Below are 17,061 nucleotides of genomic sequence, written 5' to 3'. Positions count from 1 at the left end.
ATTTTTTGCGGGCTATGGAACGGACATATAGATGCGAATAGCAAACAGTGTGCTGCACGCATTTTTTGCGGACCCATCGAAATGAATGGGTCCACATCTTATCCGCAAAAAAAAACTGAACGGTCACGGAAACAAAATGCGTTCATATGCATGAGGCCTTACTCATACCACTACATAGATAGAAGAGGTTACATTCCAGGATTTTGGTATCTAGGCCATCAATATATGCCAACAATCACATCACAGCCGATCAACTGTTTCAGATTAGCTCTGGTGCCGAACCTACACAGCCCCCTCTAGCGTAACCGCCTCTATCCGGTAACCACTGTGCTGCTTCCATTAAAGTAAATGGGAGCTGCACTGCACAGGGGATGGAGCTGTGTAGCTCTGGTGTCAACTTCCTGTGCCCGAGCTACTCTAAAACAGCTAGTCGGCAGAGTGTCAGACCTTCTCCAATCCTATATTTATGGTCTTTCCTGATGATAGGCCATCAATAATAAAATTCTGAAATAACCCTTTAAGCTGGCCATACACATGAAAACTGACAGCCAAATGCTTGGACGGCTGACAGCGATCTCTCCAGATCCTCCAATACATTTGCATGCCTATGTAGCACCCCTTCTTCCTGGTTAACCAATCTGAGATTATTATCGCTGGCTTCTTTGAACAGTCCTCTTCCTGTGTATTATAAGTTGTTTTTTTGTTTTAGAATCTTGGAATCAGACCATTCATGTGTTTCTCCACCTTCTCAATGTGAGGGCCAAGTGACAGGATAATTGTTAATTTTGGTTATGAACCAGGGTGCCTTATTGTATCTAATCAAATCTTTCAGTGCCTTCTGCCCAGCTGAGATCCCTTCTGGCTCCATCAAGCCTATTAGTGTCAGGAGATGACGGTGCATAGTTTCCAATTTCCCAGAATATTCGCACCTCGTGCCGCTGATTCCGAGAGGACCTCAACAAATGATGATATGAGGTCATGTGCACAGTATTTGGCCTGAAGCTGCAGCTTTTTATTTGATTGCTTTGGTTTTGTGGATATAATTTAAAGCTTGTCCAACAAATTAAAAAATACAACAACACATTTTGACCATACAAAGGTCAGGTTTGTCCCCTCATATGGCTATTCATAGATAGATAGATAGATAGATATATATATATATATATATATATATATATAGTGTAATATTTATTGTAATTTATTTTGTGAAATTCTTTTTTTTTTTTTTTTTTTTTACTTTTCCTGGTATCCTTTCAAAAACACACACGATGTACTGGTATATATAGAGATGTATCTGTAGATGCCAGTACTTAAGCATTAGAAGAATAGTATTAGGGTTTTTAGTCAGAGAGAATCTTTCTATTGACAGAAAAGATTGTGGGTTAACTGCAAAATTTTCTTCCTCCTATACAAGAGGTCCTAGGTTCAGGACCCACCAGAGACCCTCTTGAAAAAACTGTAATAAATGTTAAATATCCTCAAGTACCGTATTTTTCGCCCTATAAGACGTACCGGCCCATAAGACGCACCTAGGTTTTTGAGGAGGAAAATAAGAAAAAAAATATTTTGAACCAATATGTGGGCTTTTGATGGGTTTTGAACTAATTGTGGTCCGTGGATGGCGCACTGTTATGGGGGATCTGTGGGTGACGCACTGATATGGGGCATCTGTGGGTGACACTTATGGGGGATCTGTGGGTGGCTCTTATTGGAGTCTCTGGATGGCACTGTTATGGGGATCTGTGTATGACACTGTTATGGGGGGGATCTGTGGATGACACATATATAGCATCTTATGCTATGTGTCATCCACAGATCCCCTCCATAACAGTGTCCCTGTAGTGAATGACCCTCAATACACGGGGTGGGAGTCGCATCTGCTTTTATCATGACAGCGGGGCCCGTGCAGTGACTGTATTCTACTACACGGGCCCCGCTCACTGTATAATCGTATCTGTATTCTGTAATAGTTAATTATGTATATACCGATAATCGCATAATCAGCGCTACTTACAACTACAAGCGCTCGGTAGGTAGCAGAGAGGAGGGAGGAGGCTGGCAGCGTGAGTCACTACGTCATGCGCCCACGCCGCTTGCTTCATTCATAAAGTGGTCCTCCCTCCTCTCTGCTACCTACCGAGCGCTTGTAGTTGTAAATAGCGCTGATTATGCAATTACCGGTACATACACAATTACAGAATAAAGATACGATTATACAGTGAGCGGGGCCCGTGTAGTAGAATACAGTCACTGCACGGGCCCCGCTGTCATTATAAATGCAGATGCCGGCCCCCAGCCCCTCCTCCCTCACAGCTGATACACCCGCCGCGCGGCATCGCGGCGGATGTATCATTGAAAATACGGCAAAATCAGCAGCATTCGCCCCATAAGATGCACTGCTATTTTCCCCCCACTTTTGGGGGGAAAAAAGTACATCTTATAGGGCGAAAAATACGGGTATATCCTCAAGAATGGGGCCTATCCCAATTAATGTCCGAGTGCTGACCTGGGGACATAGAAAAGAGCAGGTGGAGTGGCCAAACCGTGACTTCATAGCAAAGAGCAGGAACTCCAATGCCCCTGTCTGGCGGTCCATATAGAAACCACATGGTCTGCCTCTATTGACAGTACACCAGTGCAGGGCAGTATTAAACTAAGTAATCAACTGCAACCCTAGTCTATGTTTTATTATGCCCTTCTTACATGCTGGCACTCTGTATGGGCCCGAAAGTGTTTATACAATGAAGGGAACACATGATGGCATGGTTCCGTTCATTGTATAGGTGTATGTGGTGTATAATAAAGTTATTGATTTCTTACCTGGCAAGAGGATTTGCTTGGTGAAGTCATCGGCGAATGACGTCTGGGAAAAGTTGCAGCTGCCCTTGGAGAATGGTGATTGGTCCTTCTTTTCAATGGACCTTCCATGTACCTGTAATAGAGATAACAGTTAGTGCGCATTCACGGCACTGGAAACTGGACAACAAACAGTTCCCGCCCCCCCTCCCCTATAGTGTCGCGATGTTAGATTCATTGGGTGAATTCGCTCATTATGTGAGTGGACGTGTTGTTTATTATAATATTTATTTAACTGTTTATTGGTTAATTACCTTTACCTCCACATATATACTTGTTTAATTACCTTAATACATTTTATTCAGAAGTTAACTGGTCTTGGTAGTAATTTCTGGAACCTATGCCCATCACGGTCAGAATTGGCATATTAATGAGAGAATATGAGATGGAAAAAATTGGCATCCTGATCCCTATTTGCATATAGGGTGCGACCTGTTAATCATGCCAGGCTGGGCAGATAGAAGCTGGAGGGAAGCCACCCAGCAGACACTTCTCCCTGTGCCTGGAGGATTTTAAAACTATGGGGAGATTTATCAAAACTGGTGTAAAGGAAAACTGGCTTAGTTGCCCATATCAACCAAATTCCTCCTTTCATTTTTCAGCGCTCTTATGGAAAATGAAAGGTGGAATCTGATTGGTTGCCATGGGTAACTAAGCCAGTTTTTTATAAATCTCCCCCTATATGTTCTCTGAAAGGTCCAAGTGCTACAAAGTCAAACAGTTCATTGTAATGAGGGGGTCTGTCGTGCTGCCCTTTGGTTTGAGGACCATTATCCTGCTGACAGGATTCGTAATAAGAGTCAACATTTTCTATAGCGCTGTAAAATGTAGAATTACTCCTTTATAATTTCCCTCTGTCATACAGTGCAGTTTCTCTTTAAGGAGTATTACCGTGAATTATATGTCTTTGAATTATAACATTTACCTTCTGTTCAAGGTGAGTGCCTGAGCGTGATACACAGTGCGGAGAGGGATTCAAACTCTTCACCTTACCTCCAGTACTAATAAGCTGCTCTGTAAAGTCGTTTGTTACTGTATAACTGGGTTGTTGTCACGTCCATCCCTAGAGATCTAGTTAGGCTATATACAGCCTAATGTCCTATGGCTTCAGTATAACTGTCTATAAAGTCATTTCTTACAGGATTTTAAGTTATATCCGTGTATTTGTAGGGATAGGTAGCAAAATTCTGAGCTATATTTAAAGGGCATCTGTCAGCAGCTTTGTACCTGGCTGACCTGTTACATGTGCACTTGGCAGCTGAAGGCATCTGTGTTGGTCCCATGTTCATATGTACTCGCATTGCTGAGAAAAATGTTTAATATTTGCAAATGAGCTTGAAGAGCTTCTTACATTAGAGACTCTACTTTCTCTGCAACTGCCGCACCCTCTGCACTTTGATTGACAGGACCAGACAGTGAAACCATCATCATGCCTGGCACTGTCAATCGACGTGGAGAGGGTAACGGCAGCATCCCTGTTGCTCCTAAAATGCTAATTTGCATATATTAAATTTCTCAGCAATACTGGCACATATGTACATAGGACCAACACAGATGCTTTCAGCTGCCAAGCGCACATGTAACAGGTTAGCCAGACTCACAGGTACAAATCTGCATTCGAAAAAATTTCAGACCCTTTCACTTTTTGCACATTTTATGTTGCCGCCTTGTGCTAAAAAAAAAAAAAAAATATTAAAGAGGTTCTTCGGAAATTAAGCAAATTAAAATAATTAAATATTACTTCATTATAAATATATTCCCAAATACCTTACATTAGTTATAAATTATGGCTTGTTTTGTCTGGGAAGCAATCATTAGGAAAACCAAAATGGGCGCTGTCCTATTAGTACACACAAAACCTGTCCTAATCACACAGCATGGCACTTTACTTCATCCTCCTCTCTGCTTGTCAGGAATTATCATCCTGAATACAGTTTAATATGGTCAGCAGCTGAATTTCTGTAGGAATAGAGTTTATGAGAAGATGTGGCTAATGAGCAGCAGCACTTGTATGCAGTCTCCATTACCACAGCCTCTCATTACCACAGTCTGTCCTATCAGTCCTCTCTGTACTTCATGTCTCCTCATGAACTCCATTCCTACATAGATTCAACTAAAGGTCTTCTCATCTGTATTCAGGATCATAATCCCTCACAAGTAGGAGAGGAGGATGAGGCAGTGTCATGGAACCATGAACCAGACGTACAACAGAGATAGGTGGAATAAGAAGGCTTTATTGAAAATCAAGCCGTAGCTAAAGTCCAAACGGATGGCTAAACTGAAGCAGGGTCTTGCGTAGACGGAGGTCAGGAACCAGGAGGGTAGTCAGACGTAGCCAGGATCAGGAACCAACAGGGTAGTCAGACGAAGCCAGGATCGGGAACCAACGGGGTAGTCAGACGTAGCCAGGATCAGGAACCAACAGGGTAGTCAGACGAAGCCAGGATCGGGAACCAACGGGGTAGTCAGACGAGGCCAGGATCAGGAACCAGAAGCAGCAGCAGTCTTTGAAGCATGTGCACACAGGAGGACCAAGCAAGGAACTGAAGCCACAGGCCTTCTATATATATGAGCTAGGCATCCAGCTCCTCCCAGTGGGAAGGAGGAGCCGCAGGGTGGGAGGCTACAAGAAACCCAGAAACCAAGATGGCCGCCAGCACATGTCAAACGAAGGAGAACAGTGAGAAGGTAAGACCATGACAGGCAGCTCTTTACCTCAGTGTTGTGAAGTAACTTGTCCTCCTGTGTGATTAGGACAGGCTTTGTGTGCACTAATAGGACAGTGGCCATTTGTTTCTCCTAATCATTGCTCCCTAGACAAAACGAGCCATTATAACTAATGAAAAAGTATTTGGGAATATATTTATCATAAAGTATTTACGTATTTTCATTTTCTTAATTCCTGGAGAACCCCTTTAAAGAGGCAAAATTAAAATTTTGTATTGATAAAAGTATTCAGTCTCTTTGCTATAACTCTTGAAATCTAACTCTGGGGGAATCCCATTTCTCTTGATCATCTTTGAAATGTTTCTACACCTTGATTGGATTCCACCTACGGTAAATTCTGTTGATTGGACGTGATTTGGAAAACCACAGACCTGTCTATATAAGATCTCACAGCTGAAACACCTATCAGAGCAAAAACCAAGTTATGAGGAGGAAAGAACTGACTGTAGGGCTCAGAGACAGGATTGTGTGGAGGCACAGATCTGGAGAAGGGTACAAAAAATTTCTGCTGCACTGAAAATTCCCAAGATCACATTGGCATCCCTGATTCATAAATTGAAAGTGTTGACTAACCAGGATTTTTCTTAGAACTGGACTCCCTACTAAACTAAGTAATCGGGGAGAAGGGGGATGATAAGAGAGTTGACCAAGGACCCAATGGGTCACTCTGGCTGAGCACCAAAGATCCTGTGTGCAGATAGGAGAAACTTCCAGAAGGTCAACCATCCCTGTAGCACTTCACCAATCTGGACTTTATTGCAGAGTGACCAGAAAAAAAGGCATCTCCTCAGTAACATACATGTTAAAACCCATCTGGAGTTTGCATGAAAGCACCTAAATGACTCTGACTGTGAGAAACAAGATTCTGTGCTGTGATGTAACCAAGATTGAACTTTTTGGCCTCAATTCCAAGTGTCATGTTTGAAGGAAACCAGTCACTGCTCATGACCTGCCCAATATCTTCTCTTCAATAAAGCATCGTGGTGGCACAATCATCTAGAGGGGATGTTTTTCAGCAGCTTTGACAGGGAGACTGGTCACAGATGAGAGAAAGCTAAATGGAGTAGAGATATTCTTAATGAAAACCTGATCCAGAGTGCTCTGGACTTCAGACTGAGCTAAAGGTTCACCTTTCAAGAAGGCAATGACCTTAAGCACACAGCCAAGACAAAAAGGACAACTCTGTGAATGTCCTTCAGTGGCCTAGCCAGAGCCCTGACTTGAACCCAAGCGAATATCTCTTGAGAGACCTGAAAATGGCTGTCCACTGATGGTCCCCACCCAACCTGACAGAGCTTAAGATAATCTGCAGAGAAAAATTACAGAGAATCCCCAAATCCAGGTGTGCAAACCATGTGGCATCATACCCAAGAAGACTGGAAGAAGATTTAACTAAGTACTCAGTAAAGGGTCTGAATACTTCTGTCAATGCAATATTTTAGTTTTTAGCACATTTTGGGGTATCGAGTGCAGAATGACGGGAAAAGCTGGAATATTTTTTTTTTTATGTTAAGCACAAGGCCGCAACATAACAAAATGTGAAAAAAGGGTCTGAAGACTTTCCAAATTCATATATAGTGGCTTATCCCCTTACATTTTTAGGTCTGTCAGGACAATTTGAGTTGTATGCTTTTTTCTTCTTTTTTTTTGCAGTGTTCTTCAAGATTTAATGTAAAAATTTAGTCCTCCAGGCTAAGCGAGTGAATAAGCAGGACTTGTTTCTTCCAGGCACAAATCATTAAAACATCTCAAGCACTTCCATTGTAGGTCACAGTGTGCATGCGTGCCTTTATTTTCTGCTGGATATGCTGTATATAGATGAAATATGCGCCATTCAGACATTTTTACATTTGCTTTACATTTTTACTACTTACCTACTTGTAATAGGTTTGTGTGTGTGTTCTTTTTTAATTAATAATATTTATTTGTATAAGACTTTTGAGATCTTGAAATATAGATGGTTTTGTCTTGAGTTGTTGAAAACCAATAGATCAGCTAGTAACTGTATGTTACTTTGTTACCAGTATATAATGTGAGTTTGGGAGGCTTTATTAATGTGTCTCTAAGAAAATAGATTGCATGGAAGGTATTATAATTGTCCTTTCTTTTTATGTATCATCCACTTTGTGTCTTCACTTTGAGGATTCACCCTCAGTGAGTGACAGTATTACATGGACACAATCTCTATAATATGTCATCGGCCATGGAGTTCTGTTGTTATCCTGTAATTCATCACTTCAAGTTCAGTAGCAAGTGGGTTATTCAGAGATTACAAACATTTATTTCCACAGGGAAATCTGATTTTAGGCTAAAAAAAGAAAAAAACATATTGTGTAACATATTTATGTATATTGAATATAAGGTATTGGATTGGAGTCCTACGGAGTGCTCTTCCTCGGTTATATGCCTGATGGGACACACCATTGTTCATGATCTTTTAAGTTGAGGGTGTTTTTAAAAAATTTGATATTGATAGTGTTTCCTCAGGATAAGTAATCGATATCAGATCTGCAGGGATCCGACTCCCAGGACCCGTGGCCATCAGCTGTTTGAAGAGACCCTGCCATTTTGAGTGCCGCAGCTTATTCCTAGGCATGTGACGTCACATTCATCGGTTACATGGCTTAGTTGCAGCTCAGTTCCATTCAAGTGAATGTGGCTGAGCTGCAATACCTAGCACAGACACTATCTAATGGGCGGTGTTGGGCTTGATAGTCTGCAAGGAGGCCATGTTCTAAGGATAAGCCATCAGTATAGAACACCCATAAAAACCTCTTTAATGCTCATATGCTGGTGCTACAACATGTAAGATTTGTGCCCCAGCATCTCTGTAATTTCTTTTGTCACCCATATATCAATTTATATATACTGTATATAAACACACACATGGCAGTCAGCTATAACATTATCTTGTTAAAATACCACCTGTTAAGGGGTGGGATTTTTTTTAGGCAGCAGTCAGTTCCTGAAGTTGATTTGTCGGAAGCAGGAAAGTGGGCAAGCGAAAGGATCTTAGCAATGTTGGCAAGGTCCACCTTGTGTTGGCTAGATGACTGGTTCAGATAATTTCTAAAACAGCAGTTCTTGTGGGGGTACTTCCAGTATGTAGAAGTTAATACCTACCAAAACTGTTTAAAATAAGGACAACTGGTGAGCTCATTAATGTGTGTGGGAACAACATCTAGCCTGTCTGGTCTGATCCCACAGAAGAGCTGCTATAAAAAATGGTAAGATGATCTGTGTAATATTCTGCTGGGGAACTTTGGATCCTGTATTCATATATACTGTGTATATATATATATATATATATATATATATATATATATAAATTAAATTGACATGTACCCCCTCCCTCAACATTGTTGCAGACCAAGTACACCCCTCTATGGCAATGGTATTCCATAATGACAGTGGCTTCTTTTAGCAAGAGAATGTGCCCCGCCACACTGTAAAATTGTTCAGAAATGGTTTGAGGTACATGACTGAAAATTCAAAGAGCTCCTTTGACCTCCAAATTCTCCAAATCTCAATCTGATTGACCATCTGGGGCATATGCAAGGAAATCATGTATGCCCCCACCTTCCAGATAATTGGATCTGCTGATAAGTTTTGGTTTCAGATGCCACAAAACACTTACAGAGATCTTCCATGCCTGGACAGATTAGCACTGTTTTGACGGCACAAGCAGAGTTATACAATATTAGGCAGGTTTTAATATGATGGCTAATATACACTTCTCACAAAACGTTAGGGGGATATTTGGCTTGTAGGTGAAATATCAGGATGAACCTAAAATGCCCTCTAATCTTGAACTTAATGTGACCTTCTCTAAACTTTTAAATGCCAACTGTTCAATGTTTCAGTACTTTTTGCATAACCTGCTGTTCTCTAACAAGGCAATGGCAAAATTTACAACACGTGTTTGATCCATGAATCTCCCCCAATAAATTTTATGGTTCAATTTTAATTGGTATTTAAACAGTCCTCCTCATCATGCTGTTCACATTTTGACATCATGAGACCAAGACGACACCTAACAATTGATCAACAGTACCTCGCCATTGCGAGTCTTCAGGCAGAATGTTCTCAGATGTAAGTGGTCACTGAGGTTAGAGTGTCACAGAGTGTCATCAGCAGGTTGGAACAGAGATAAAGGCATAGAAGTGGGCGTCCTTTGGCCACATCCCATACTGATGACCACTTCATTGTGAACAGTGCCTGGATGATGAATTCCACACAACTCCAGGCACATTTAAGGGAGGAAGTGTCACGTCACACCATTTAAAGACTGTTTACAACAGTGTGGTCTGCGTGCTAGACGACTTGCAGGGGTACCTTACTACACCACCTGGGAAATCGTCTTACATGAGCCAGGGAGCATCTATGCTGGACGAGGGACCAGTGGGCCTTAGTGCTATTCACTGATGAAAGTCGATTCAAGCTCAGCAAAAATGATGGCCGCCAACTATGTCAGAGACGTCAAGGAGAGCGCTATGCATCAGCCACTGTTGTCAGCAGACGAGCCTTTAGTGGTGGTGGTGGTGTTACAGTGTGGGCAGGTGTGTCTAGTAAATACAGAACTGCCATAAATTTTGTGAATGGTACAGTGACAAGCCCATACTACTTGAATAACATCATAAATCCAGTCAATGTGCCTGTGCATGAACAACAGAGGCCTCATTTTATTTTCATGGACAACAATGCGCTAGCTCGTCGAGGTCACATCATTAGGGAATGGCTGCTGGAGACTGGTCTACCTCAAATGGAGTGGCCTGCACTTTCTCCTGACCTGACTCCCATTGAAATCCTAGGGGACCAGCTGAGTCTCCATGTAGAGCCTCATAATTGTGGCTAAGTTCACCTCTGTGGATTGCCATGAAATACTGTAAACAGATTTTCTGTTTGAGTGCCGCATTTTATTGTATTTGTATGGAGTAAAATCCTACTTGAGCACCTCTACAATTGGTAGTGCCATATATCTGTTCCTATGTTACTGGAATTTATCAGAGCTTACTGGTCAATGTTGTTTTGACTGCCAGGACCCCAACTGATCCTAAAGGTTGCATTAGTGTATTGTAGGCCGAACCCTCCGAGAACAGCGGATTCATCCAGCAGTCTAATATGTGTGGGGAGCACCCGACTGTCCCTATACAGATAATGTTGGCGGAGAAAAAGATCAGGCAAAATGAATATTTTCCTCTAATCCTTTTGTCTTCTTCCCTCTCCCCATTGAACCGAACATCACTTTGTATTGGGAAGTCCGGAGAGATAGCTGTTGGCTGGTCGACAGCTATTCAATGTATATGGCAGCCTGTAAATGAAGGGGCCACAATGCTAGTTCAGTGTATCTCCTCACTCTGGATGCTCCCAGCCACCTAGTGTTCAGGGAACTGTTGAGAACAACTTTAGTACCTTTGTTCTGCAGATCTGATGAGGTCCCAGAGGTGAGATGCCGACCTATCGTAATATTATTGCATTATATGATAGATGTACAGTACACTGTGAACATTTATACATGCCTATATTCAGGGCCATATTCAGATCTTATAGGGCCCCATAGTAAAACTTAGTATGGGCCCCCTGCACCTAGTTTCCCAGGCAATGCAGAATATGTGCAATGTCCCAGATGAACGACAGTTATGAATTTGCCTTGGGCCTTATCCACTTTATCCAACTTTTATGTCAGAAAAAGCGGAACAGGTATTTCAAATATATGGCGCTCATTCTGAACACCATATTTTTCAATATATTTACACCTCTCTGATCACAAGAACAGGGGCCCCGTAGCCCTTGCTCTCCCCCTGAAATGAAGGGAGCGGCCATAGTAATGAATGGAGCACATGTGCGACCTGGGACCCTCTCCGTTCAATTCAGGGGCATGGGGTCCCCGTTCTCGTGATTGGGATAATGTGAAAGAACCAGAACACCCCTTTAAGGGTGTTTTTTTTATTATAATAAATGAATGACTCATCTTTACTACTTGTGTGTATTGTTCAATATTTAGGCACTGTACTGTATGAATAAAGAGTTAAAGTGTGTGTCCTGTCATAGGGTTTCATCTGATTTCTGGAACTAGTAATCAGCCAAAATGTGTAATTATAGTATGCTAATGTATAAAATGTTACATTTATCAGAACAGGCAGTAAATATTGCAATGTGTATTTTAGCTGTAGGCCACATTGACTGTGTATTTTTTATCTTTCTGCAGGTAGCCTACTTGAAGATATGAGGACCTAATCTCTAAGCCCTTGTGTTTCTTATAATTGGATACTGCTCTTCTCCAGTAAACAACAAATGCGAATGAATATACATGACCAAGAAGACAAATGTCAGTTGTCACATAATGTGAGATACAGATGAAGGTCGGCTATCCCCGTTATAAGCATAGGGTAGAGAAGTCTGTATTTTGGCTAGAATTCAGTGGAGAATTTGGACAACCTTTAAAAAGAAATGCCATTCCCCTGGGATCCCATTATCCAAATCCCAACATGTACCAGGTCCTACTAGGCTTACATCCAGCAGTGTTGTATCTCTTTAAGATGATTTTTTTTTATGTAGTGGAAAATAACTGTTTTAATCAAATCTTGGAATAATTTATATTTGTAGTTTTCGTCCCTCTTTACTTGTCATATTTGCCTATCAATGATTAATCTATATGACACACAAACAAGGCTCCTCGAAAGAAAGACTGATTGCATAATACCTATTATTGAATGTGACAATTACTCAAATATATATTCTTCAATTGTACAAGATAAAGGTGGCTCTTCTAATGTAGAACAGGTATTTTGCTAATTTTAACACATTCAATATAAGCCTGATTCCTGTTAAAGGGGTAGTCCTGTTTCAGAAGAAAACTGAACAGCACCTGTGATCCACCTGCAGTAAAGAATAGATGATTACTTACCCTCTGCTCCAGTTCTCCCAGCAGTTCTTCAACAACATGTGACCACCTCTGCCGAGGTTCAGCCATCACTGAACTGACCAGGCAGGAGTCAGTATTCCAGTCTATAAGTGGTCAGGAATTAACATATTTCTCACAGAATGGCCACCTATAAAACATACCCTTTATTATATTGCTATTAAAATGAAAGTCTCCTATTGTTAAAAATACTTTAAACACAACAGAACCCATCAGGGATTGGTTAAACTCAGCCATTAATTATCCTATGTAATGAATATCCCTAACAGAAAGGCCACCCTGATAAGGGCGATCCCATATCAGGAACCTCCTATAGTTCCCTAGGCAGACCCTGACCGGAAAGGGGGCCACCCCCAAAATATTGCAGTGCGCGTGTACAACGTGTTTAAGAAACCTGGCACAAATGTCACTCGTGTGCATTTTATGACTTGTGTGCTATGATTCAGTATCACCCGTGCACTCAGGAATTATAGGAAGTTCCTGATACGGGATCAGCCTTTTCGGGGCGGCTATTCGTTACATAGGGTGATTGTACTGTGAATTTAACCCATTTCTAGCCCTGTTTTGGTTCTGTTGTGTTTAAAGTATTTTTAACAATAGGAGACTTTCATTTTAATAGCAGTATCATAAAGGTTACGTTTTATAGGTGGCCATTCTGTGAGAAATCTGATGTCAGTAATTGGCTGCGTCGGACACACTGCGGGACATTTATCAATCACTTTACTCCAGAATCTGTGCACCATTATGGGCGACTTTTTGAGCTTCGCATTGCCACATTTACATGTCTTCGTGCCGCCACATTTACTATAACTTTTGCCAGAAAGTGGCAGAAGTTATAGCTGAAGTCTATGCCAGCCTGTAGCTGGTGTAGACTTCATTTTCTGGCGCACAGCAGGGCATAGATGTGCCTGATTTGTTAAGAGGCTTCTGTGCAAGGAGATCAAGACTGGTGGATGGATCTGCTAGTCCTGATATATCTCCCCCATTTTGTCGATGTGACACCACTGCCGCAGCTGGGTAAACAGCCCTCATGGGAGAACCGGAATGGCAGCGTGGAAGCTGTCAGGGAAGTTATGATCTTTTCTTTATTGCAGGTGGATCACAAGTGTTGTTTGGTTTCCTGAAACTGGACAACCCCTTTAAATATTATCCCATGAAACCCTTGGAGATGGTGAATTCATATTCAACATAAGAGCAAACAACACAAAATTAGAAGAGTCACCCAACTTTCATGGGTGCCAACCTATTTTCATAAGGTGTGAACTAGAGAGACACAGGAGAAGAGAATTACCCCACAAGTTATACTGACCTCTCCGAAATAGGACCGTTATTCTTCTCTCCTTAATCTGTGACCAGTGGATGATGCTGTGCACTAACCTCAGCAATCGGCCCATATTTTGTTAAGGCAACCCTTGTGTCCCATTCACGCATTCTTCTTTATAAACCAGGTCAGGAACTTCTTACCATATACGGTAATTATTTTTGGCTGTTATGAAATTAATTTACATAACATCTGGGTGCGTGTATTGGCACGAAACCTGTCAGGACAGTTGGGTCCACCTCGTACAGCTGATTTGTTCCTACCTCTATCTTGTAACGTAATGTCATATTTGGTTAAAACTATGGTTGTACCTACAAAGGAAAGCACCAACATGGAGCCAGTCATTCCACATTCAGTATATGTGATAACTTGGAGGTCTAGTACCAAAGTAATCTGTCAAAGACAGCCAATCAGGGTGACCTATTTAGTTTTTTTTTTACAAGTGATCCCCTTTTTTTTATTTATTTTTTTATTTTATTTTTTTAAGATTAATGCTCCCCTCTCTAGCCATATGTATGTTCAGCATGCGTGTGGATGCAGCTCTGTATGACCAAGGTTAAATAAGTATTTTTTTTTTCAGTTGTGTAAATGGAAATGTCTTCAATATTCAACCTCTTTTCATTCTGTTTCTTCTCAATATCATATTTGTGTGCCTACATTGTTTCCAAAAATAAAGCAACGCATTTTGAAAGTCGTGCCTCCGTGTTTTGGGACGTGGTTCTCTGTAATGAAGAATTTAATTACTTGACTGGCGATAAGAGCTGTTTTGGCTATTTCCTGTGTGGCAATGTTAATGCACATTAAGCAAACCTCATATTACACTCATCCTCAGTTCTATGTATTCTGCACAACATTATACGATCCTTAGGGATCATACCGGAAAAATACATTTACAGCCTGCAGAGAGTGTTAAATTGACGTACTAGAAATACTTGTGACCTTATAGTGTTTTAAATTGCATCCATCCTGAATATTTCAGCATGGTGATTTCTAAATGACTTGAATGTCGACCAGAGTAATAGTAATATTTTTTCTGTACAACTATAAAAACTGCCAGTTTTATTTCTACGCACCATACCTTTATTAGTTTTTGTTCCTGTATTATATTTTCAGTGTTTAACATGATGTCTATTGATAAATCATAAACACGCGTAAGAACATTGATTAGAGTTCTTGTTTTGAGACCTTTGTTAATTTATAAGGACACACTAAAAAATCTCCTCTTCCATCTTTTATTTCTAGATCATGACAACCAGAGTTCTTGAAAGATAAAACCACAATAATACAAACATAATATTATTCAGTAAGTTTTGGTAAATACTGGATTATTTATTTCACAATTTCTTTTGTGATCGCAATATCATCATACAATATCCATCATAGAGGGTTGTCCTGGATTTTTATGTTTCTGCTCTATCCTCAGTATAGGTCATCAATATCTGATCGTGGGGATCTGTTTCCTGGCACCCCGCTGATCAGTTGTTTGAACAGACTGCAATGCGCATGGGGTCATCTCACAGCTTACTAAGCACAGCGTTGTACCTTGTATAGCAGCTGTGATTGGAAATGCAGATCAGGCCCATTTACTTGAATGGGACTGAGCTACACCTATGCCATGTGACAGTGTATGGTGACCTCACTAACCTTGGAAGAGGTCTCTTAAAATAGTTGATCGGCAGTAGTGCCAGGAGTCAAACCCCCCACCCATCAGATGTTGATGACCTATCCTGAGGATAGGCCAGCAATACAAAATTCCTGGAGCTCCTATTTAAAAAACATGAACACAGAAGTAAAGTCTATTTGATTTCAATAAATTGCCAACACAATCAAGGAATTGACTCCTGTTTAACATCTGTGTAGTTTCTCCAGAAATTGAAAGTAACATATGCTCTCCTATCTGACGGCAGCCTAAACTGGTGGCAGACCATGAGCAACACGCTTGAATGGTCCCAGTCTTTTTACAGTGCACAAGCTCCAGAGTCCTTACATTTACAGGCTCCCATTTTCTCTGCTTCCCACCACTGACTGCTATAGAAAGTAGCCTGTCAATCAGTGGTGGGAGCAGGGAGAGAAAGAACATTAAGACTCCTGAGTTTGTGCTCTGTATTCAGTGGACTTCCTTGCTCGGCTCGCTCTGGAGCTGTTTAGTGAAGATTTTCGCAAACCAACTTGGTCACTTCAAGTAAATGACCAAGTGTTTTGCTAACAATGTCCTATCTTTTGCTGTATGTTGCGGATCGCAGAGCCATTCAAGTTGTCTGAATGGGGCCTTATGCTGCTTCAGATAGAGCACTGGAGTTCTGAAAACAATGCTAGAAGATATTAACCCCTTTCCGACATTTCCTTACATGTATGGTGGATGTTGGGTCTTTAAAGATGGCGGGTGCCTGCTGTTTTATACAGCAGAAACCTGCAGCTAATGTCCGTGATCAGCAGTAATGCCATTCCTGGACATTTAACCTCTCAGATGCCATGGTTAAATGTGACCACCGCATCTGAGAGGTTGGAGACACGGATGATTGGGAAAGGCGTTCCATGTAAGAGATGAGGCTGTACTAGCCTTCTAGGCTTATTACTTGTATATTACAATTCAGTCCAGCAGGTAGCAGACCTGAATTGTAATATAGCTATTTCTGTCTAGGATAATGGAGATAATTACATTACTCTATAGAAATTGCAATCTGATGATTGCATGTTGTGGTCCAAAATAAAAAACAATAAACAATAAACAATAAAATAAAACATGGGTATCGGCAAGGGCGAAAACGCCCATGCTATTAAAATTTTATATATATCTTTTTAAAGTATCCCATACAGTAAATGGTGTAACAGAAAAAAAAAACTGATTTGCTATTTTTTTAACTTTACCTCACAAAAATTTAATAAAAAGCGATAAAAAAGTCATACACGCCACAAAATGAGCTCTCACACATCTCTGTAGGCATAACTATAAAAAAATATATATATTTTCAAAAGATTTTTTTTTCAGTATTAAAACACAAGAAAAACGACATATGTGGTATCGCTGTAATCGTACTGAACTGGAGAATGAAGAGCACAAGTCAGTTTTACCGCATAGTGAAGGCTGTAAAAACAAAACCCATAAAAATGTGGCGGAATTGCTTTTTTTTTTTTTTCCCATCAATGTTTGATCGGTGGCAGTCTGACCTCTAAATCTCTCTGCGCTTAAGGGGACATGATACTCCTGTGAGTATTGCTTTCCCTTGTGGGTGGC

At 41.0% G+C, this 17,061-nt stretch overlaps 1 protein-coding gene across 2 annotated transcripts in view; it reads left to right on the top strand.

Moving 5' to 3' along the window:
* The window catches only part of UBE3D (ubiquitin protein ligase E3D), a 217,278-nt gene extending 204,595 nt beyond the window's left edge, over positions 1-12,683 (top strand). For both annotated transcript variants that reach the window (XM_044289798.1, XM_044289797.1), the window contains exon 10: positions 11,792-12,683. In XM_044289798.1, coding sequence (XP_044145733.1) covers positions 11,792-11,812 — 21 coding nt within the window. In that variant the 3' untranslated portion in view covers positions 11,813-12,683. The remainder of the gene's footprint in view (positions 1-11,791) is intronic.
* The last annotated feature ends 4,378 nt before the right edge of the window (positions 12,684-17,061 follow it).

This window comes from Bufo gargarizans, chromosome 4 (genome assembly GCF_014858855.1).
Source record: "Bufo gargarizans isolate SCDJY-AF-19 chromosome 4, ASM1485885v1, whole genome shotgun sequence".
In the NCBI taxonomy this organism is placed as follows: Eukaryota; Metazoa; Chordata; class Amphibia; order Anura; family Bufonidae; genus Bufo; species Bufo gargarizans.
This window is presented reverse-complemented; position numbering and strand designations above follow the sequence as displayed.